This window comes from Notolepis coatsorum (genome assembly GCF_963971535.1).
Source record: "Notolepis coatsorum genome assembly, chromosome: 3".
NCBI lineage: Eukaryota > Metazoa > Chordata > Actinopteri > Aulopiformes > Paralepididae > Notolepis > Notolepis coatsorum.
The window spans coordinates 142,983,582-143,007,467 of record NC_140167.1 but is presented as its reverse complement, the minus strand read 5'-3'; the positions used below and the strand labels follow the sequence as shown (position 1 = coordinate 143,007,467).

At 47.5% G+C, this 23,886-nt stretch overlaps 1 protein-coding gene across 3 annotated transcripts in view; it reads right to left on the bottom strand.

The window, feature by feature from the left end:
• stat4 (signal transducer and activator of transcription 4) overlaps positions 1-23,886 on the bottom strand; it is a 194,721-nt gene that overhangs the window by 99,906 nt on the left and 70,929 nt on the right. For all 3 annotated transcript variants that reach the window (XM_084310003.1, XM_084310001.1, XM_084310002.1), the window contains exon 5: positions 3,376-3,468. In XM_084310003.1, the coding sequence (XP_084166129.1) occupies positions 3,376-3,468 (93 nt within the window). The remainder of the gene's footprint in view (positions 1-3,375; positions 3,469-23,886) is intronic.

Below are 23,886 nucleotides of genomic sequence, written 5' to 3'. Positions count from 1 at the left end.
CTTGTGTACGATCAAGTGGAGGCCACAGAAGAAGAGCGGAAAGACGTACTAGAACATGAGAGGGTAGCAGACAACAAAGTGCCTGCTCCCACAAGTCCTCTGTCCCTGTATACGTCTCCCGTACCACAAGTTGTGACCACCTCCTCAAATGACAGTACAGCAGAGCTTGTTAAGATGCTGGCAGGTGCTTTAAGTGCCAACATAATTCCAATTCCTGAACCTTCATCATTCAGTGGGGACCCATTGAAATACAATGACTGGAAACTTTCCTTTGAAATACTGATTGATCAGAAGAGCATTGAAGATAAGGAGAAGATATACTACCTCCGTAGGTATGTAAGTGGACAAGCTAAGAAAGCACTTGATGGCTATTTCTTACTCGGAACCAAATCTGCCTATGTTGCAGCATGGAAGACTTTGGAGGAGAGATATGGTAATCCATTTACAATAGCAAAAGCATACAGAGACAAGCTCCAAGCATGGCCCAAGATGGGATCTAAGGACAGCTTTGAGCTCAGAGAGTTTGCAGACTTTCTCAGGAGTTGTGAGGCTGCCATGGTCAACATCAAGGCATTGGACATTTTAAATGACTGTAATGAAAACAGGAAAATTCTTTTAAAGCTGCCTGATTGGCTAACAGCGAGATGGAACAGGATGGTTATCCAAGAAGAAGAAGAGCGTAACCAATTCCCCTCCTTCAGCCAATTTGTAAAGTTTCTGACAAGAGAAGCAAAAATTGCCTGCAACCCTGTTACATCACTACAGTCACTGAAACAAGGTGAGACTGAAAAACCAAAATGCCCAAGATATCAAAGCTTTGGAGCAAAGACACTAACCACAGGTTCCAATGAAAATACTGTTATAACATGCATTTTCTGTGAGAAGTACGGGCATACTTTGCATAAATGCAGGAAGTTCATGGAGATACCTGTTACAGACAGAATCAAATTTGTTCAAGCTGAAAAGCTATGCTTTGGTTGTCTCAAGTCTGGTCACTACTCAAAGAGCTGCAACAGTAGGAATGTGTGCGACGTGTGCCACAAGCAACATCCTACATGTCTGCATGAAGAGCGAGCCAAAGAAGGACAAAGACCACCACAAGCCAAGCTAAATGAAGACAAGCCAAGTACAAGTCAACAATGGTACAAAGAAAGACCTCAATCGACACAATGCAAAGAAACAACCACAAACTCTACTTCACATAGAGTAATACTTCATGAAGCTAACACACAAACGACTGCAATAATTCCTGTCTGGCTTTCATCCACAGATCAACCAACACAAGAAGTACTGGTATACGCTCTGTTGGATTCTCAAAGCGACACAACCTTTGTTCTAACGGAGTTAGCAGAAACTTTGGAAGCAACCAAAGTGAAAGTCAAACTCAAGCTCTCTACTATGACCTCAAGAACCACGGTAGTAAGCTCTGAAAGAATAGACAACTTACAAATCCGTGGCTTTTACTCTGGTAAGAAGATATTGTTACCACCAGTCTATACTCGGGATTTCATTCCAGCCAACAGAACACACATACCAACAGATGGAACTGCAAAAGCGTGGTCCCATCTAGAGCACCTCCAAGGAAAGATTGCACCTATGCAGGACTGTAAAGTAGGTCTGCTCATTGGGTACGACTGCTCACAAGCCCTGCTTCCAAGGGAAGTTGTGTCTGGCGAAGAAAGTCAGCCTTATGCACAGCGTACAGACCTTGGATGGAGTATTGTTGGCCATGGGAATCCCTGCGTAGACTACGGCGACGCCATCGGAATCAGCCATCGCATAGTATTGAGACGAGTAACAGCAGGTGTGACACGTTCTGTTAATCTCAAACTGAAGTACACTATGTGAGCCGAACCCAAGTAAAAGGAATGACTCCCTCAGACATAAGAGTTCTTGAACCAGACTTCTCAGAAAGAACTGGAGAACATGATCCTGTGTCTCAAGAACATATCAAGTGCCTGTCGAAGTTGAGAGAGACCATCACGCAAAAGAACAATGGTCACTACGACATACCGTTACCATTCAAAGAAAAGGAAAAGAAAAGAAAAGGGAAAAGAAAAAAGAAGAAAAAACGACCTGTCAGAGAACTCAAGGTGGGAGAAATTAAGGAAGATGATCCTGAACTCCACAAGGCTTTTGTGTGCAACACTAAAGCAAAGGAAAACAGATCATCATTGGATCACCTACAGAGATTCTCGGAATGTGTCAAGTGTAGAAAGTACAGAAGATGTACTGAAGGACAAAGAGGGGGTGACTTACCACAAGATCGGAAGCAACTCCACCCTTCACTTACGCTGGCATAGACTGCGTTGGTCCGATCCATGTTAAAGAAGGAAGGAAGGATCTCAAAATATATGATCTCTTACTTACCTGTCTATGTTTAAGGGCCATACACAGGGTCAGATGGTAGGGTGAGAGAAATGAAATTGCTGGTGAGTGACACCACCTTAAAAGGTAAACCTATAACTAAAAGTGTTCCTTGATACCTGTACAGAAGGTTATAACGCTACTCGAAGCAGACTAATTTAATGTTTTGCCTAAAATTTATGTTAATAATGATATTTACATTTAGTCAGTTAGCTGACGCTTTTATACAGGGCGACTTACAAGTTCTGTACAAGTCCCCAGGAGGGGCACAACTAGCGGCTGAATGACCACAAGAAATATTTAATTTAGAAGATAACCAAATTATGTTCAGAGAAATCCCACGTGTGTGCGATTTGGTGGGAGTGTAACTGTGGCCATTATATGGTTTCATCATTTATGTTATTTCAGTTTGTAAGTGTAATATTTGAGAATGTATTTATGTTTCATTTCTTATTTTCTTTATTATTTAATTTGCTACAATTTATAATATATTCATTTTGACGTCTGGTCATATGTGGTGTCCCGTTAGGCTGCTGTTGTGTTGTTACATTTGGGTCTGATTAAGACACCTGCGAGCAAGCGGCAGGGATGTTGGGAGACTGGGACTCATTAAACACCTGCGAGCAAGCAGCAGGACAGAGACGAGTTGTACAGGCTCTCTAGATTCGAAGAGTGTACGACTATGTGTAGTGTACCACTAAGACTGTTACCAAGAACAGAAGAACAAGACCCCTTTGTTATGTAGCATGCAGCCAACGAGGTAATTAATGTTTGTTTGTATTTTGCTTTTCTGATGTATTGTTTTCATATCGTGTATATTATTGTTTGTGTTGACCTGACGCAACGTATATGTTTCTGTTTAAGTTTTCACGGTGGATTGGAGGACCAAGCCTTGAATAAACCCGTTGAAAGGAAACCACTTGTGTCTGCAGTGCTTGAAGGAGTTATACTAGGGATAGAGAAATCTGAACTGTCCCTTTATGTAAAGGTCATAGTTTCCATAGTTACCTGTACACTGCTCCTGATTACTGCAACTCTGTTGTCCATGTTCTTCTGCCTCTCAAAAGACACCAAATTCTGTATCGATTTCTCCAGTGGACCCTGTTAAAACATGTAGGGATGTTCGATATTGGCTTTTTTACCGATACCGATATTGTCCAACTCTTAATTTCCTAAACCGATATCAACCGATACCGATATATGCAGGTTTCCCCCCCAAAAAAACTGAATAATTTCAGGTAACTAAAATCACATATCTCCTGTAGTGGAATTACCACAACAATATGCATACTTTTGACAATAAATAAAATAAGAATTTGTTCTTACTTGCTTGCCTGGGTAAATAAAGGTTAAATAAATGTAAAAAAAAATTATAAAAAAAAAAGTTTTTTTTAAACTGATACCGATAAACGATAATATCGGACATCCCTAAAAACATGTATTTTTTATAATTCCACAGGTTAGTGGCCAGTGCACAGTGTGGTCCAGCCCGTATTTCCTCTTGGTGCAGGTAACAGCAGGAAACATTAAATTAGCAATTAAATAAAGGATCCAAGCACACAAGAAGGCTGAATTGCTTCCTTGTTTATTTATTTTATTTATTTTTAAGTAAAATTGAAAATTATTCATTTCACGTACAGCTTCATCAGGAGTATGCTACAACTTTGGAAAGATAATGAAATACTTAAATACTGTAAACTTTAAAAGCTCCAACCCTTAATTTAAATTCTTCAATTGTGACAGCTTACTGAATTCACAAATGGTGTAATTTGTCATTATATGATTACACCTCACATGTAGACATGTTTTGCTGAATAGGGGGGGGGGGGGTTAGAAAGAAAGACATCTAACCCTGACACATTTCACCCTGACCTACGGGGCTTTGAACCAACAAACAGCTAAATCAAAAGGAGGAACAAGGTCTGTAGCACTAGCCACTTCCGACTATCCGTATCACATAAAACCAATAAAAACAACAACAAACCGCTGGTTAACACTAACACTCACTTTGCATGGCAAGTTAACTACTACTGAATTCACACATTAGCTCCCCTGAGTAACTAGCTAGTTATAGATCGTATAGCTACCGCTCTGCGTCCTTCTGGAACACATCCTTACGCCAGTATAATACTGAATAAAATCTCCACATGCACCTTTATACACCTATTCGCCTGGCCACACCCCCATCCGCTCCTCTACATAAGCAGGGGTGTGGCCATACTATCAGCTCCTTCCTTACTTTCACCACGGCGAGTGTCTGTGTACACTACTCGAGTTTAGTGTAAAGTGTTTGAAGATTGGAGCTGTTAGACATTATTTCTTTATTTTTCTCTCTCTCACAAGTTTAGAGAAAAGGCTAAGCTATAATGTCTTCATCGGAGGGTTAGAGCGTTGGCAACATCACCCTTCACCAGCGATTCTCTATTGCCGCCTCCGCCGTGCGTTGTGGGGCTGCTCTGACTCCACGGTCGTGGCAATCAGACGCACCTGAGCGGCGTCCGGTGGAGAGTCTGCCTCTCTGGGGGGCTGTTGAGCCAAGGCCGTCTCCTGTGAGATGGCCTAGTTCCAGCCCTGGTTCCCCCTCTAGTGGACGGTCGGCCGAAAGGCCGACGGCTCCTCTGGGGGCGGAGGATCTGAGACGCAAGCTCTTCGCCGGAGCCAGACGAGGGTGCTCCTGCTCGGTCTCCTTGTCCAATGGATACGGAGGATTTTATGGAGGGAGCGGGAGCGCTCTTGTTTGACGCCCCGGTGGAGACGTATCACTCTCCCCCTCAGGGTGTGGCAGGGTGTGATATGTCTCCTTGGGGTCCCTCGTCATCCGGTGTTGGGTTAAAACCTCCGACTCGGAGACGGGATGCCCTACTATTAACCTCGTCGGATGGTGGCGCCACACAGAGTGGCCGCCTCCCGTACGTGAGGGACGCGGGCTGCGCGGAGGGAGGTACGCATGGGGAATTACGTGCCTTGTTCCCGGACCTCATGGCGGCCGCCGCAGCCGCTAATGGCGTAGCGTTGCCGCAGCCACTGCCAGCACCTGTCCCTGATGACTTGATAGGTCATCTCTGGCAACGTCGTCCTGTGAGGGAGACGGACGTTGTCTGCCCATTTTTTCCCTCAATGGAGGCCTACGTGTGTCAGGGACAGGTAATCTCCCGCATCGCTGGCCTTACCCCCGCCTACGTGCCAGTCACGCGGGTGGCGGGTTTGGTCCAGGGATTGAAGGAAGGGGTGCCTCGGCTTGATAGCCCGATGGCGTCTATCCTTTGTCCCGAGGTGGTGTGGGAGCCATTGCGGAAGCCGGTTCCCCATGGGAAATCGGCTAGGCAGTTGGCCAACTGGAGTGACCAGTCATTCATCGCCGCGACGCAGAGCCTGGCTGCGACGTCAAACATCGCGCAGCTGGCGCGCTTCATGTCGGGGATGATGACGGGCGGGTCGGTGTTGGACGAGCACCATCAAGTCCTACACGCCCAGGCGGCTGGAGCCATCCTGCACCTGATACAGCTGCAGGGAATCGCCGACGGGAAGATACGTGTCCTAGCCACTCTGTCCCAGCGCCACCTTTGGCTGGAGCAAGCGAGGGTGCCGGAGCAGAAGAGGCTTCCCCTGCTCACGGCCCCCCTCTCCGAAGCTGGGCTGTTCGGGTCTGCCATGCAGCAAATAACAGCTGCATGCAGGGACATGGAGGAGGAGCGCGCTGTGCTCCAGCCCCATTTTCCCCCACCCGACGCTGCCGGTGCTGTTCGACGGAGGCCACGTCGTCAGGGATCCGCAACCGTCGCCACCGCCACCGCTGCTGGGCCCTCGGCCAAGAAGGCCAGGAGCGAAGAGGGTGCCTCGTCCGCCGCAGCCAGCCGACCCACGCCCGGAGGTGACGGTAGGGATCGTCGTGTCCAGGCACCCCAGAACCGTCCCTCCGGGCCCGATCCCCGTGGGGGCAAGCACCGCGCTGCTCGCGGCAGGCGCCGCTAAGTGACTTTCCCCCTCTTACCCCTGTTCCCTTCCCCGCCCCAACCATATGATTTGTTCACATTAAATAAAGGGTCCCTCCTGAGTGAGGGACTATTTTTTGTTACAAACTATGTGTTTATTCACTGTATATGTTGGGGATACGATGTGTGAACTCTCACCTAGTTGTGGGGTTGTTAGGAGAGCAGGACTTTTAGTCCTTCTGGTCGCTACATATATATGTGCTTAGCAAGGTCTGTAGCTAGCACTTGGTCGAAAGGCTTTTTCTTTCCTCATCCTGAAGAAATATGTTTCTTCTTATAGTGGTACATTTTTACCGTTGTCTGAGGGGGTTGTGTGTGTTCTGTTACATTGGTAAACAATGGCATTGAGTCCACAACTGGAGTGTTAGCCTACAAGAAGTGCTCGTGTGTATAGCTTGTACCGAGGTCTTATTGACCCTCTCTCAACCTTCTGTGTTTTTTTCTTGAAACATGAAACACGGGTGTCGTGTTCACACATAAGCCTTCGGCCTTGTTTATAAACCCTGTTCGCAGACGAGTTGTCGTCTGTGACTAGTAGGGCTGACCTTCGAAGCTTTTTTTGGCAATCGAAGCTTCGGGGCCGAGCTTCGATTTTAATTCGAAGCTTCGATAAAAAAAAAATAAAAATATCTTATTTATTTTTTTATCTTATGTTGTGGGACTTGTACAGCACTTTGGTAAACTTTGTTGTTTTTAAATGTGCTCTATAAATAAAGTGGATTGTTCACGCACACACACACAAATCGAAGTAAAAAATAAAAATAAAAAATGAAAATCGAAAAGCGAGAGACTAAACCTGTTGTTGTTAGCTTACATGCTAACGTGAATGGGATCGACCATAGCATTGCGGCTAGGCTAGCTACCATAGCAGTACAGCAGCTAGTTGAATGGATAAACATTATTTAACATTGCAGAATGGGTACAATACAATACAGCTCAATACAAACAGTTGTTAAGGGGGGGTGCAGAGTCATCAACACAATGTACCACCAAGAGTGGAGAGTTTATGTCTCTCAAAAAGCGAGAGACCCTAACGCTCTTATTGTTGTTAGCTTATATGCTAACGTGAATGGGATCGACCATAGCATTGTGGCTAGGCTAGCTACCATAGCAGTACAGCAGCTAGTTGAATGGATAAACGTTATTTAACATTGCAGAATGGGTACAATACAATACGGCTCAATACAAACAGTTGTTAACACTTTGGCTGCCTAAGGTTAAATTCATGATATACCATAGATTGCCAGCGCTATTTGTCTATGGAGAAAGTCCCCTTCTTTGCAGGGCTATAACTTTTTAAATTCTATTGCTACATTGCCATTATTAGGGCCCATTCAAAGTCCTATATGTATTGTTCATTGTGTAGCAACGTTAAACTTTTTCATTCACATATTCATCGTAAAGTATGGTCTAATGTATAAGTATGTTTTCATCTCTTTCTGCAGCTTTCTCCAGAACGTGATATATAGCCCCAAATGCATTATATTGATGATGAAATACAGTTTGATGGCAATCAGCGCGATATAAAAGATTCCAACTAGACGTACTTCTAGAAGTTACTACACGTCATCTGATGTTGACCGGATGGGCGAGGGGGCGTTTATAATTCCGTGGGCAGCGGTATACCAATCATCTAATGTGGGTCAAATGTTGATAATAGCAGTTAGTATCGAAGACGGTAACGTTACACGCTGAAACTCACCCCAGTCTCCGCGCGCCGTTGGGCGATCATCGTAGAGTAGAAATCTTATCATTATGGGATACATTTTTACCCGGTCCATCTCCAGCTTGTATAATGGTATATACGTCCAAATCATGTTGTTTATCGAGTTATTGCCAATCGATCACTGTGTAGCGTGAGGAGCCAGAGTCCCATGACCTATAGCGAGCGCCCGGAAGTACTACGGACGTCTAGCACAACCTCTATGGCACATCCTGTTTGGCGATTGCGCCGATCGGCCACCAGATGGCGCTCCTGAACCGCCAGAGAGATCAGTGGGTCCTGCTGGTGGATCTCAGGCCAGCGGAGGGGACATATGAATCCGATCGCAGATTTTTGAAATATTGATATAAGGACGACGTAACGCGTCCTCCGGCAACTTTAGCATGGCTAGCAAAGACGTCTAAAGACGGTTCCCGGCACCCAAAGTGTTAAGGGGGGGTGCAGAGTCATCAACACAATGTACCACCAAGAGCGGAGAGTTTATGTCTCTCAAAAAGCGAGAGACTAAACCTAAAGCTCTTGTTGTTAGCTTACATGCTAACATGAATGGGATCGGCCATAGCATTGCGGCTAGGCTAGCTACCATAGCAGTACAGCAGCTAGTTGAATGGATACACGTTATTTCGATGGCACAAGCTTCGAACAGAAAAAAAAATCGAAGTTAACACTTTAACTGCCGAAAACGCCGGAACTCGTCATTCCCCGCCATGCTCAAGTTGCAGAGGACGCCGTAACTCGTCTTTGTTCTGTTTACATCTTTTTTCGATTTTCCCAGTCTGAACTTCACCGCGGAGCTTTTGGCAGAGAGTTTGAACCGGAAACTGCATTTCCTCTCAAATTACACTAGGTGGCAGTGTCCCCCTATTTTCTAACACTGTATCACAAGAGAATGAATATTGCACCCCACAATGAATCTGGCATTTGATTGGCCAGCATACCTGACCAGTGTGACCACAGGTATAAAAGTTTGCGGGATCCCAGAATCGACGAGGTTTTGTAGGGGAGAGAGAGAGATAGATAGAGCGATAGAGAGAGAGATTGAGAGAGAGATATTTGTATTGTGATCAGCCTATAGTCTATATTTATAGTTTTATACAGTATAGTGGTAGTATCAGAATAATTGTAAGGTTTCAGCTGTGCTTTAGAAGTACTTAGTCGTGCTAAGTAGTAGTACTATTGTGAGGGATTAGTGTGTAGTCTAGGTAGTATATTTCAGTAGTAGTAATAGTAGTTTGATCAGTTAGTAGTTCCATTTAGATCAGTATGAGGAGACGTAGTGTAGGTAAGCGAGGCGACAGGCCGACAGCGGATCGGTTTGTTCAAACGAAGCTGGCATTCGGACCCGCGGTTGCAGCAGCACCGACGACCGGAGAGACGTGAGACCGTCGCCGGACCCGCGGTTGCAGCAGCAGCAGCACCGACGACCGGAGAGAGCCGTGAGACCGTCGCTGGGCCCAGCGACGTGTCTCGCCCCGGGACCGGGAGCGGCTCTCACTGTCGTAGTTCGAGGAAGAGGAAGGTGGCCGCTGTGCTCATCTCTTCTTCAGCATCATCGGACAGTGATTCAACGGTCCATGAATCTGATGGGAGCGCCGATTGGGAACCAGGTAAGGTCGTATATATGTGATTGTGTGTGTGTGAAACGTGTATATGTAACGTTAGTTCGCCAACCAACGCCGGTATGCATTTATTATAGCTCCGGAGTCATCTGACGAGGATATCGATCTGGGTCGGAGGCATTATGGATCTGATTCATCTCACGAGTCCGACGGGGGACGCGGTGGTGGTCGAGGGGAGAAGGGTAAGTCATGTTGACTAATGCAATGTGAATATTGTGTGTTTACATGCATGTTCAAATCGATAGTTGCATGCTACAGCTACATTATTGGATAAGGCATATAGAGGCATCACCATGTGCTGCGAAGTTCAAAGGTGTTGGAGAGGGTTCATGCCGTTTGATCTTGTGTGGTGTGTGTGTGTGTGTGTGTGTGTGTGTGTGTGTGTGTGTGTGTGTGTGTGTGCTGTAATCAATGCTATTGGGATTGTGCTAAATGCTATGCTACACAGGCATATAGAGGCCTCACTATGTGCTGCAAAGTTCAAAGGTGTTGGAGAGGGTTCATGCCGTTTGATCTTGTGTGGTGTGTGTGTGTGTGTGTGTGTGTGTGTGTGTGTGTGTGTGTGTGTGTGTGCTGTAATCAATGCTATTGGGATTGTGCTAAATGCTATGCTACACAGGCATATAGAGGCCTCACTATGTGCTGCAAAGTTCAAAGGTGTTGGAGAGGGTTCATGCCGTTTGATCTTGTGTGGTGTGTGTGTGTGTGTGTGTGTGTGTGTGTGCTGTAATCAATGCTATTGGGATTGTGCTAAATGCTATGCTACACAGGCATATAGAGGCCTCACTATGTGCTGCAAAGTTCAAAGGTGTTGGAGAGGGTTCATGCCGTTTGATCTTGTGTGGTGTGTGTGTGTGTGTGTGTGTGCTGTAATCAATGCTATTGGGATTGTGCTAAATGCTATGCTACACAGGCATATATAGGCCTCACTATGTGCTGCAAAGTTCAAAGGTGTTGGAGAGGGTTCATGCCGTTTGATCTTGTGTGGTGTGTGTGTGTGTGCTGTAATCAATGCTATTGGGATTGTTACAAAGGATCAGATTAAACCGAATATATATATTTATTGATTGATATATATTGCATAGTATTTGTATATCGTTTGATATCCCTTGTATATTCCTTGTACATATACACAGAATATCCCTTTAGCCTAGTACCAGACCATAATATTTCATTCTCCTATTGGACAGCGGTCCACCGGCGCCAGGGACCAGCCTCCTGAGTCAGGTTCAAAGTCACCGTCAAGACATGTCTGGACATGCCCGGCCTTGCCCAGGGATACGCGACAGAAATGTCGTTGGCACTAGTTTGTTCACCGTGCATATAAATACGGCGCAGGTGAATACAGAAGTATGTTACCCAATAAGTTGAAGCCTCACCCACGATACAACGTGCGGTGAAGTATGGCCTGTTTGGCCCCAGAATAGAGCATTGAGACCGCGTGCGAATTAATAGCTGAATTGTCAGAGTTTGGCCCTATACCGTCGAGTGCGACATATTTCTATTAAGTCAATAATAGTCTATTTGTGTATAGTGTATCGTGCGGCTAAAGTTCTACAGTGACCAGCATCTCCAACGCTTCCTCGTATTAGCTAGAGTTCTTATCCAGGCTGGGCTGCTTTCATTGCGCTTTCACCCGAGGAGACCTAGACGAGAACCGTGTGGACATGTACACTGGATTAATCTACCCGACGACTACATAGCCCTTTGCGGCTGGAATATATTTGCTTTGGTCCTGTGATTTATGGAGCGGATAATCGCCGACGCCTGCACGTGTTGGATTTACCCCGCGAGGAGCCAAGTCGAGTCGGCGCCTCAGAGAGCCTGAGGCCGGCTAGCTTTCTTCACTGTGGAGCTACAGTCTACGGAGAACAGCTGTATTCGTCTGTGGATCAAGAGGCTATTGCACCGGCTCCTGTACCTGGAGTCTCCTTAGTCATCGTTGACCAGACTCTCTACAACCGACAGATCTTCTACCCCTGCTGGCTTACAACCAGGGGGACCCTTCCAGTATCTCCCGCTATATTACTAGTGTACCATAGATATAATTCCCTAAGATTCAGGTTGTATAATTACCTCCTGCGTAACCAGAGAATGGACATTCATTGTTGATTTGCCTACGCACATTCCTTTGCCTTACAAGTGCATTCAAAGTATAATCGAGAAGTATTATGTACCTTTTGCTGCAATAAATACTTAAAGACAACTTTGTGTGGAACCGATTTCATTGTGGGGAAGTGTTCATCATCATATACTCGTGTACGGTATGGCCAGTATAATGTACATAAGACGGTAGTGGTTTAATGATACCATACTTGATTAATACAGTCAGGGAATTGTACCCCTCAGTTACAATTGGTCCTTCGAGCCGGATGGTAACTAGTGTAATATTAATATAGTGGTATTAATATTGACATGGCCTATGATGAACACTCCACAAAACGGTTCTCCTAAAGTAGATCGCCCGCAGCGTAGACGGCAGACACCTCAGTACTTAGAGGATTACGTTGCCAATATACTACCTAGCCTTCTACAGACGGTAAACGCGGAAAAAGTAGATAGTAAAATTATGTCCGACCCTATCGCCCAGGCTACCCCGCCAATAGAGGCCCTAGTGGGTTCTAACGTAACTGACCAAGCTCACGGTAGGGACCAGGAGGGACCTGACACGACTTTACCCCCCGCCAAGACCGAAGAAGTAGTCCCCGGAGAGCTCCAGGATAAAGACAGCCCTCCAGGGATGGAACCCGACCCACCACAAGAAGAGACGCGCACCCAGGAGATGGATCTCCTCGGTACGCGACAGGAGAACGGATCACCAACGAGTACTGCCGGGAGCCGATCGCCTCGACCGGCGTCTTCCCCCAGCGAGGCGGACAAGATGCTGGCACAGGCACTCATCGCCACCCTGGCAGCCTCTACCGAACGCGATCGACTTCAGGGTGAACGCGATCGACTCCAAGCGCAACAGACGAGCAAGCGCGAACAAGCTGCAGACGAACGAGAGCGCCTTCACGCGCAACTCCAAGCGCAAGCCCTCCGTGAACGCGAACATTCTGCAACCGAGCGAGAGCGCTTCCAGGCGCAACAAAGGAGTGAAGACGACCGCATAAGACTGGAGACCAGACGCCTTCAGACGGAAGAGAACATTGAGAGAAGCCGTGCCGATGCACAGTGCGCCGCCGTCAATGCGCAGCGCGACGCCGCCAATGCCCAGCGCGAAGCAGTGCGCGAAGCCGCCCATGCCCAGCGCGAGGCAGAGCGCGACCGGCTGCAGGCGCAGCTGATGGACAAATTGATCACCATGGCGACACCCCCTCTCTCCGCACGGAGCTCCCGGAGATCGTCACGACAAGGGTCTAGGACACATTCCCCTACCCGACCAAGCGACCCGGGACCCCGCCAACAGGAGGATCCTGTCCACGTCTCCGAGCCCCCTCCCCGGCCGGTCCATACGAGACCCAGCAACCGGGAAGAACCGGACCACGCCGAGAGACCGAACAGAAGACTCCAGGTCCTAGCAGAGGAAGAGGAGGAGGAAGAGGAGGAATGTCAAGCCGACCAGCAGCAACGTACTCTGGACCAGGAGGCCCAGTACAGCCCCGACCAGCAGCAACGTACTCTGGACCAGGAGGTCCAGTACAGCCCAGACGTCAGCCCCGAGGCCCTGCGCTACAAACCCCCGACTCAACTCACGGGTGAGTTTGACGCACCGCCAGCCCCGAGGAACAGAACCTGGGTACCCGACCTTCGGTACCCACCAAGTACCAGCCCAAGACGACACGCAAGAGGAGACTCGCCTAGGAGGCCTCTCCCCCAACGCTCACCGATGTGCCAGTCATCCATGGCATCGTACCATGGCACACCGACGTTCCCGGACTTCACACACGAGAACAGAGCACAGTACACAGAGCTACGAATGTGCTTAGAGACGATGCTGTCCGACGTACAAGATGAACCGTACAAGTATGCTATCCTACTCAAGCACCTGAAGGTGCCCAGAGCGCACAATATAGCGCTGGCATATTCCAGCTCTACTACCCCATACACCGCGGCTCTAGTAGCCCTCGACCAACGTTATGGACGCATATGGGACTATGTGATACAGGAGATAAGAGACATTGACCGTCTCCCCCCAGCCAGAGACAACAGAGCATTAGATGACCTCGCTATCAAGGTACAGTCCCTGGTAGGGATGCTGGGGTCCCAAAAGGAAAAAGGGATCTATGAACTGTACGCTAACTCTAATGTAGAGAGGATACTAGAGAAGCTCCCTCCCGCCCGACAAGAGCGTTTTCGGCGGCAGAGAGACTACCGCGACCCCAACGGTCCAGAGGCATCCCTCCTAGACCTATCTGAGTTCCTCGCCAGGGAGGTCAGTAGCCTACGACTCGACACGTTCGTATGGAGTGGACCAAGCCCAAGACTCGGACCTCGGGGATCAACGGATAACCGCCGGCTGGTGACCGTTATGCACCAAGCCGAATCAGTACCGCAGCACAAGAACCACCACACCCCCTCGACGAAAGAGGACCAGTGGAAGATTGAGTGCCAGTACTGTGAGGGAGAACATCGGCTGTACCAATGCGACACTTTCGGGAAGCTGACCACGGACGAGGTGAGTCAGTGGATCAAGGACCACCGCCGCTGCTTCCGCTGCGCGCGCAGCCACCTAGCAGCTGAGTGCCGCTTGAAGAAGAAGTGCAGCAGGTGCGGTGGCACCCACTTGGAGGTCCTGCATGACATCAACAGGCGTCAGCCAGGACAACAGAGTGGGCCCGTCGCGGTAATGTACCATGCCGAGGCGGTGGCACCAGTACCGAAGAGCCACCAGACCGCTCCCTGTTGTCCCGACTGCTACAGCAGACACTGGGAGTCACGGTGCGACTCGCACCAGATAGATTCTGTGTCACCACAGACAGGTGACAACCCCCCGGCAAAGGAGGTATGGAAGATCGACTGTACGTACTGCCGAGGAGGACACTGGCTGGACCAGTGCGACGTGTTCCCGGAACTGACCATCGCCGAAATGGAGCAGTGGATTGCGTCTGACCCCCCACAAGCCGGTCACCGCCGATTCTTGTGCGAGGATAACATGATAAGAATAGCCCGACGAGGCAACCGACCAACAGGAGTGCTCCACATAGACCAGCATAGCGGGACCCCCCCGAGTGCTCCTCAAAGTGGTCAGAGTGCTCCTGAGCTACGAGGACAAGGTCCTGGACACTTACGCCGTCCTGGACGATGGGTCTGAAAAGACTCTCCTCCTCGCTTCCGCAGCAGCCCAGTTGGGCCTGCGGGGTGTCAAAGATACCATGACCATACGCACCATCAGAAGGGACCAGAAGACCATAAAAGGTGAAAAGGTCTCCTTCCAGATAGCAGCGGTGGACCAGCCCGAGAAGCAGTATAGTATAACCAACGTCTTCACCAGCCACGACATAGGCCTGTCCCAGTACACCTACCCCATCCCACAGCTGATGGCTAAATATGTGCACCTACGTCAACTACCTATACCGCTTATCGACGGCGCCACACCGACCCTGCTCATCGGCTCCGACCACGCGGACCTCATTCTCCCAATTGAGGCGGCCCACATCGGACCCAAAGGATGCCCAGTCGCGGTTCAGACCCGACTGGGATGGACGCTCCAGGGCCCCCTCTACGGACTTGACAGTCAACCCACGTCTACACGCTGCCTACACACAAAGGCGAGCGACACCGGCCACTCCCTCGTACAGCAGAGGCTATTGACATTAAGCGAGAGGCCCGTGAGAGAACCGTGGGCACCAGAGGGAGTTCGGAACTCCACCCCCCTCAGCTGCGCTTCAGACGTAGCTGACCTCGAACCCAGCACCCCAAGCGACTCCTTGACGGGGCGGCCGGGACCGGCCCCTCCTCAGACGGGGTACAGAGCAAACAAGAGAAACAGACGGAGGAGGAGGCACAGCCAAGCACAGATCAAAGCAGTCTCAGGCCCGCTTCCTCCTAAGCCCCCCTTCATCCCGTCCAGTCGTCATGACCATAGACCAGTCACTACCCCGAGCTGCGTGGCCGACCGGCCGCGTAAGCAAAGTGACCACTGGTGCCGACGGAAAGGTCAGAGTGGCAGAAGTGCTCGGCCAAGGGCGGACATACAACCGACCCGTGGCGAGGCTGATAGAGTCGCCAAGGCTCCCCGACTCGCTTAATGACGACCATGACCCATGACTTTGTGAACTGACCGACCCCTCACAACGGACATTGAGTAGTGGACAGTGCGGTTAATCTGTCTCTGCTTAGCTAATTAGGTGGGACTAATTAGGGGGCGGCTGTTACAAAGGATCAGATTAAACTGAATATATATATTTATTGATTGATATATATTGCATAGTATTTGTATATCGTTTGATATCCCTTGTATATTCCTTGTACATATACACGGAATATCCCTTTAGCCTAGTACCAGACCATAATATTTCATTCTCCTATTGGACAGCGGTCCACCGGCGCCAGGGACCAGCCTCCTGAGTCAGGTTCAAAGTCACCGTCAAGACATGTCTGGACATGCCCGGCCTTGCCCAGGGATACGCGACAGAAATGTCGTTGGCACTAGTTTGTTCACCGTGCATATAAATACGGCGCAGGTGAATACAGAAGTATGTTACCCAATAAGTTGAAGCCTCACCCACGATACAACGTGCGGTGAAGTATGGCCTGTTTGGCCCCAGAATAGAGCATTGAGACCGCGTGCGAATTAATAGCTGAATTGTCAGAGTTTGGCGCTATACCGTCGAGTGCGACATATTTCTATTAAGTCAATAATAGTCTATTTGTGTATAGTGTATCGTGCGGCTAAAGTTCTACAGTGACCAGCATCTCCAACGCTTCCTCGTATTAGCTAGAGTTCTTATCCAGGCTGGGCTGCTTTCATTGCGCTTTCACCCGAGGAGACCTAGACGAAAACCGTGTGGACATTAATCTACCCGACGACTACATAGCCCTTTGCGGCTGGAATATATTTGCTTTGGTCCTGTGATTTATGGAGCGGATAATCGCCGACGCCTGCACGTGTTGGATTTACCCCGCGAGGAGCCAAGTCGAGTCGGCGCCTCAGAGAGCCTGAGGCCGGCTAGCTTTCTTCACTGTGGAGCTACAGTCTACGGAGAACAGCTGTATTCGTCTGTGGATCAAGAGGCTATTGCACCGGCTCCTGTACCTGGAGTCTCCTTAGTCATCGTTGACCAGACTCTCTACTACCGACAGATCTTCTACCCCTGCTGGCTTACAACCAGGGGGACCCTTCCAGTATCTCCCGCTATATTACTAGTGTACCATAGATATAATTCCCTAAGATTCAGGTTGTATAATTACCTCCTGCGTAACCAGAGAATGGACATTCATTGTTGATTTGCCTACGCACATTCCTTTGCCTTACAAGTGCATTCAAAGTATAATCGAGAAGTATTATGTACCTTTTGCTGCAATAAATACTTAAAGACAACTTTGTGTGGAACCGATTTCATTGTGGGGAAGTGTTCATCATTATATACTCGTGTACGGTATGGCCAGTATAATGTACATAAGACGGTAGTGGTTTAATGATACCATACTTGATTAATACAGTCAGGGAATTGTACCCCTCAGTTACAGGGATTGTGCTAAATGCTATGCTACACAGGCATATAGAGGCCTCACTATGTGCTGCAAAGTTCAAAGGTGTTGGAGAGGGTTCATGCCGTTTGATCTTGTGGTGTGTGTGTGTGTGTGTGTGTGTGTGTGTGCTGTAATCAATGCTATTGGGATTGTGCTAAATGCTATGTTACACAGGCATATAGAGGCATCACTATGTGCTGCAAAGTTCAAAGGTGTTGGAGAGGGTTCATGCCGTTTGATCTTGTGTGGTGTGTGTGTGTGTGTGTGTGTGTGTGTGTGCTGTAATCAATGCTATTGGGATTGTGCTAAATGCTATGCTACACAGGCATATAGAGGCCTCACTATGTGCTGCAAAGTTCAAAGGTGTTGGAGAGGGTTCATGCCGTTTGATCTTGTGTGGTGTGTGTGTGTGTGTGTGTGTGTGTGTGTGTGTGTGCTGTAATCAATGCTATTGGGATTGTGCTAAATGCTATGCTACACAGGCATATAGAGGCCTCACTATGTGCTGCAAAGTTCAAAGGTGTTGGAGAGGGTTCATGCCGTTTGATCTTGTGTGGTGTGTGTGTGTGTGTGTGTGTGTGTGTGTGTGTGTGTGTGTGTGACTGGACAATGCAGTCATCGATGCGAGAGACCAAGTAAGATATGCCCTGTAGTTGACCATGTGACGTGCCTGTACTGTGAATGTTACCAGCAAACTTCTAAATGCACTGAAACAATGGTTGGTTATCCTCCAGTGTTCACTTTTCATAAGGTATTGTCTTGCTAAATTACCATAATCCTATACTGTGAATGTTACCAGCAAACTTCTAAATGCACTGAAACAATGGTTGATTATCCTCCAGTGTTCACTTTTTATAAGGTATTGTCTTGGTAAATTACCATAATCCTATACTGTGAATGTTACCAGCAAATTCCTAAATGCACTGAAACAATGGTTGGTTATCATCAGCCAGTGTTCACTTTTTATAAGGTATTGTCTTGGTAAATTACCATAATCCTATACTGTGAATGTTACCAGCAAACTTCTAAATGCACTGAAACAATGGTTGATTATCCTCTAGTGTTCACTTTTTATAAGGTATTGTCTTGGTAAATTACCATAATCCTATACTGTGAATGTTACAAGCAAACTTCTAAATGCACTGAAACAATGGTTGATTATCCTCCAGTGTTCACTTTTTATAAGGTATTGTCTTGGTAAATTACCATAATCCTATACTGTGAATGTTACCAGCAAACTCCTAAATGCACTGAAACAATGGTTGGTTATCATCAGCCAGTGTTCACTTTTTATAATGTATTGTCTTGGTAAATTACCATAATTTTATACTGTGAATGTTACCAGCATATGTGTCTAATGCACAGCAACAATGGTTGGTACTGATGACTTGTCACCCAGTTTATTGAACATATTTTGAAATAAAAATGTTCATTTCATCAAAGTTTCAAGTTTTCTGCATTGTAAAGTATTCTGTATTTTATAATGTTTTCTGGACCTACACCAGTAGTTATAACTTACTTGTTCGTTAGCGCCAGGCATGGTGGTTGATAAGGTAGTAGTATTTCCAAGTGAAACTAATTGATATATTATCAATACAAGCTATTATTACTTTATGAATGTGTTTATCATGTATGGACGAATAAATTGGAAAACAGGTAGGTACAGAGCAACACAGTGTCTACAACACGGGAGCAGATTATGCACAGTACATGAATGAGAAACAGTCAAAATGTTTTTTTTTTAGTTTATTGCATGCACATGATCTATAATACCTGATCGGTACAATATCTACTAACCTGATCAATACAATATATTCCCACCTGATCGATATAATAGTATTACTGCATTTCAAGTTTGTCAGTCAGTCAGTCGGACTGTCAATCAAACAATCAAACAATAAATCAATCAAACAATAAAACAATCTATCAAACAAACCATCAAACATTCAATCAATCAAACAATAAAACAATCTATCAATCAAACAATAAAACAATCTATCAAACAAACCAATAAAACAATCTATCTAACAAACCAATAAAACAATCTATCAAACAAACCAATAAAACAATCTATCAAACAAACCAATAAAACAATCAATCAAACAAACCAACAAAACAATCGATCAATCAAACAATAAAACAATCTATCAAACAAACCAATAAAACAATCTATCAAACAAACCAATAAAACAATCTATCAAACAAACCAATAAAACAAACCAATAAAACAATCTATCAAACAAACCAACAAAACAATCTATCAAACAAACCAACAAAACAATCTATCAAACAAACCAATAAAACAATCTATCAAACAAACCAATAAAACAATCTATCAAACAAACCAACAAAACAATCTATCAAACAATCTATCAAGCAAACAATAAAACAATCTATCAATCAAACAATAAAACAATCTATCAAACAAACCAACAAAACAATCTATCAAACAAACCAATAAAACAATCTATCAAACAAACAAATAAAACAATCTATCAAACAAACCAATAAAACAATCTATCAAACAACCCAATTGTAACTGAGGGGTACAATTCCCTGACTGTATTACTAGATATGATACTTACTACCACTACCTTTGTACTTTATATTCGGCCACCCAGTACTCGGCATAAATATATTATGATAAACACTCTCACGTAGATGAAACGGATCCAACACAAATGTATGAAGTCGAAGTAGGTATTTATTCCTACACAGCAATGGTGTGTAGAGCAAGCACTTAATCACTTAATTACATTTATGAATTGAAATAGTATGCACTTTTATGGCAAAGAGTATTCGTCGGTATATCAATAGAGAATGTCCAATCTCTGATGGCGCAGGTGGTAAATATACGACCTGGAATAGTTAAGGAATAACAGCAATGATACTTTAATGATTATAAGACTGGATACACTAGGGGGGTTAATCCGGTCGCTTGTAAGACAACAGGAGTAGGAGGGGGGGGGGGGTAGAGTCTGGCTGCCTCGTCCGGCCAAGGGTATCCTGGGTGAACCCACAGTAGTGCAGCTCGGTGCGCCAGCGATCCTTGGACCACAGATGAAAGCAGTTGGACTCTCTGTGAGCCGGCTTCCTCCGGTCCACGGGGGAGAGACGTGAAGCGACCTCGTCTTGCAGAGCGTCTCCTCACCTTGCGTCCTCTCCAGGGGGGGGGGTTCCAACACACGGCAGTGTCGGGGGTCTTTATCCATGGAATAATCACTGTATACAAAGCATAATCCGTGCCTGGGAAGGCGGGCTGTCGTCGGTAGAATAATCCGGTATACAGGTCCACTCGCTCGTCGGCTCTGGGGCTCCTCGGGTGCAGCCTCACATGGGGTCGGCCCCCTGGATAAGCAGCCAGTTCTCTGCCCGAAACGATGGGGTACTGACTACGATAGTATTCTCACCGCACGAAGCACTACATATGAATAGACTATTATTAGCTTAATAGACTACGTCCAACTCGACGATATAGTGCCAAATATGACTATTCAAATATTAATATACACGATGTCTCAATACCGATGGTAGGCCGAACTTGGCCTTACTCCCACACGTGGCGTCGCGGGGAGGCTTTACGTCTGTCACTCTATTGGAGGGTAAGAAACTGGACTGAAAAGGAAGTCCTACTTTAGTAGCGCAGTATATATACGCACTATGAACAAATAGTCCCATTAGTGGTGCGGTAGCCAGATTCCTACGCGGAACTAGGACTTGTTCGTACATGTTGAGCGGTACGTTTGAACTGGGTCTGGGGGGTATGGCAGCCTGGCACCAAGGTCTCGACCAATAGTAGAATGGAGACTATTATGGGATGTTCAGTAGGCTAGAATGGATATTCAATGCATATTGTACAAGGAATATACAAGGGATATCAGGGAATATTAGAGAATATACAAATACAATTAAATATATATATATAAATAAATATATATATTCGGTTTAATCTGGCCCTTCACAACAGCCACCCCCTGATTGGTCCCAGACCTAATCAGTTAAGCAGAGACAGATTAATCGCGTTGTCTATTTACACATAAGGGTTTGCTGTAGGGGTCAGTCAACTTCACAAAGTCATAGGGTTATAGGGTCATGGTCATCATCGATTGTGTCTGGGAGTCGGGGCAGTTCTATGAGCCTCGCCACGGGACGGGTGTAAGTGCGACCCTGGACAAGCACTTCAGCTGCTCGGACCTTGCCGTCGGCACCGTTGATCACTTTGCTTACGCGGCCGGCCGGCCACATAGCTCTGGGCAGTGATTGATCAATAATCATGACGACTGTTCCTTCTGTCAAATTGTCTCTCTCCTTTACCCACCTCTGGCGGGTCTGCAGAGACGGTAGGTAGTGCAGTAGGAAACTGCTCCAAAACCTGTCGGCCAATACTTGGCTGTACCTCCACATTCGTCGGCCGTTCGCTTCTTCAGGCCGGTACATTGTCTGGGGTAACGCGGGATCTAGCCGCCCCATCAGGAGTGTGTTGGGGGTAACTGGGTCGATATCCGCCACATCGCTGGAGACGTAGCCGAGGGGCTTAGAGTTCAATACTCCCTCAATCTCCAGTCATTAGGACTTCTTCCGCCACAGTCTGGGCCCCAAGTACTGCGTACAGGGCTGTCTTTATGGAACGCACTTCCCGTTCCCAAGTACCACCAAAGTGGGGTGCGTTTGGGGGGTTGAATTGGAAGTCAATCTGTGCTGGAGCGAGGTGGGTCTTAAGTTCTGGGCCCATAGCTTGGAAGCTCTCTCTCAGCTCTCTTTCGCCGCCTTTGAAGTTTGTCCCATGATCGGACAATAGTGTAGACGGTCTTCCTTTCCGTGATGTGAATCTACGGAAGGCCATAAGGAATGAGTCTGTGCTCATGGTCGGGAGAAGCTCGATGTGTATCGCTCTGGTGGTCATGCATTTGAATACAATACCCCACCGCTTCTCGGTTCCTCTTCCTTTCTTTATGTGCAGCGGGCCAAAGCAGTCCATACCCGTTGAGTGGAATGGCTTGTCACCGATTCGGAGGCGACATGGAGGAAGGTCAGCCATCCTTGGTATGCTGGGCTGCGCGCGCCACTTGCGGCAGTCTAGACATGTTCGCTGGAAGCGTCGTACCGCCTCTCTTCCTTGTAGGATCCAGTAACGACGTCTGATTTCCGCGAAGACTCTTTCTGCTCCTGCGTGATGTACATCCTCATCGTATTTCTTTATAATCAGCTCTGTGACCTTGTGTCGGCTGTTCAATACGATCGGGTATTTAATGTCATCCGGTAGATTGGGGGCTCTGCGTAGGCGACCACCCACTCTGATGAGGGTATGAGCGTCGCTCTCGGGGGCCAGATGAATTAATCTGCTGTCGGATGGGACGGGCTTTCCTCCCTGTAGACAGGCCAATTCATCGGGGAACGAGTCTCTCTGGGCTCGCTGCAGTAGAAGCAATTCTGCTTCCTCGTAGTTAGCTGCTGACATTTCAGCGGGGGACTTACACTCCGGGTGGTGCCGCAGGAATGTCCTTTGTTGTGCACTCTCTATGGTAGTGCAATCATCTATGTTGGGGTCTGCGGAGATAACAGTGCTCAATCCACAGAACACAGGCTTCTTATTCTCAGCCTCCTCCTGACTGGCTTCCCTCGGGATAGGCGTGGGCCACTCTCCTTCCGGGAGCTTTAGGAATGCTGGGCCGTCACTGTAGACATTGCGACGGGTGAGGTCATCTAGGGGCATTCCCCGGGTGATGACGTCAGCTGGGTTCTGTTTTGTATCAACGTAGCGCCACTCTGTTTCTCCGGTTAACTCTTCGGTTAAGTCTTGAATCTCGGTGACTCTGACTCCCACGAAGACTTTGTACTTGCATGAGTCCGATTTGATCCAGGCGAGTACTGTCGTGGAATCTGACCACAGGATTGTTCTAGACACCGGTATGGTGAGCTCACGTTGAATGAGCGTGGCTAGGTGCGCTCCGGCTAGGGCTGCGCAGAGCTCTAGGCGTGGGATAGATTGTTGCTTGCGTGGGGCTATTCTCGAGCGGGCGAGAACAAATGCTGTGTAGATCTCTCCCCCCTCTTCTTGGGCCCGCAAGTAGGCTACTGATCCGTATGCGACCTCTGAGGCGTCACTGAAGACGTGTAAGTCCATTTTACATGTCTCTGGCCTCACCGTGGGTGGGAAGTAGCTTCGGCGCATATTAACGCCTGGGAGTGAGTGGAGCTCCATCTCCCACTCTCTCCAGGTGGATGCAAGGTGTGCGGGAATGGGGTCGTCCCAGCCCTGGTCCTTGTCCCACAATGCTCGTACAATCATTTTTGCCCTGGTGGTGTACGGTAGAATACATCCTAGCGGGTCATATTGTCGGGCGAGTGTTGTGTACACACTCCGTCTGGTGGTCGGCGCCGCCGCCGGCCTTCCCTGCTCCGTAGTCAGGGGCTTGTGTCTGTAGTGAAGCGAATCTGTTTTGAATCGCCACACTAATCCCAGGGTCATCTCCTGGGCTTCTCCCGGGATTGTAGCCATCCAGGTCTCGCTGCTGGCTGCCTTGTCCTCGGAGGAGAGGCTGCGCAGTAC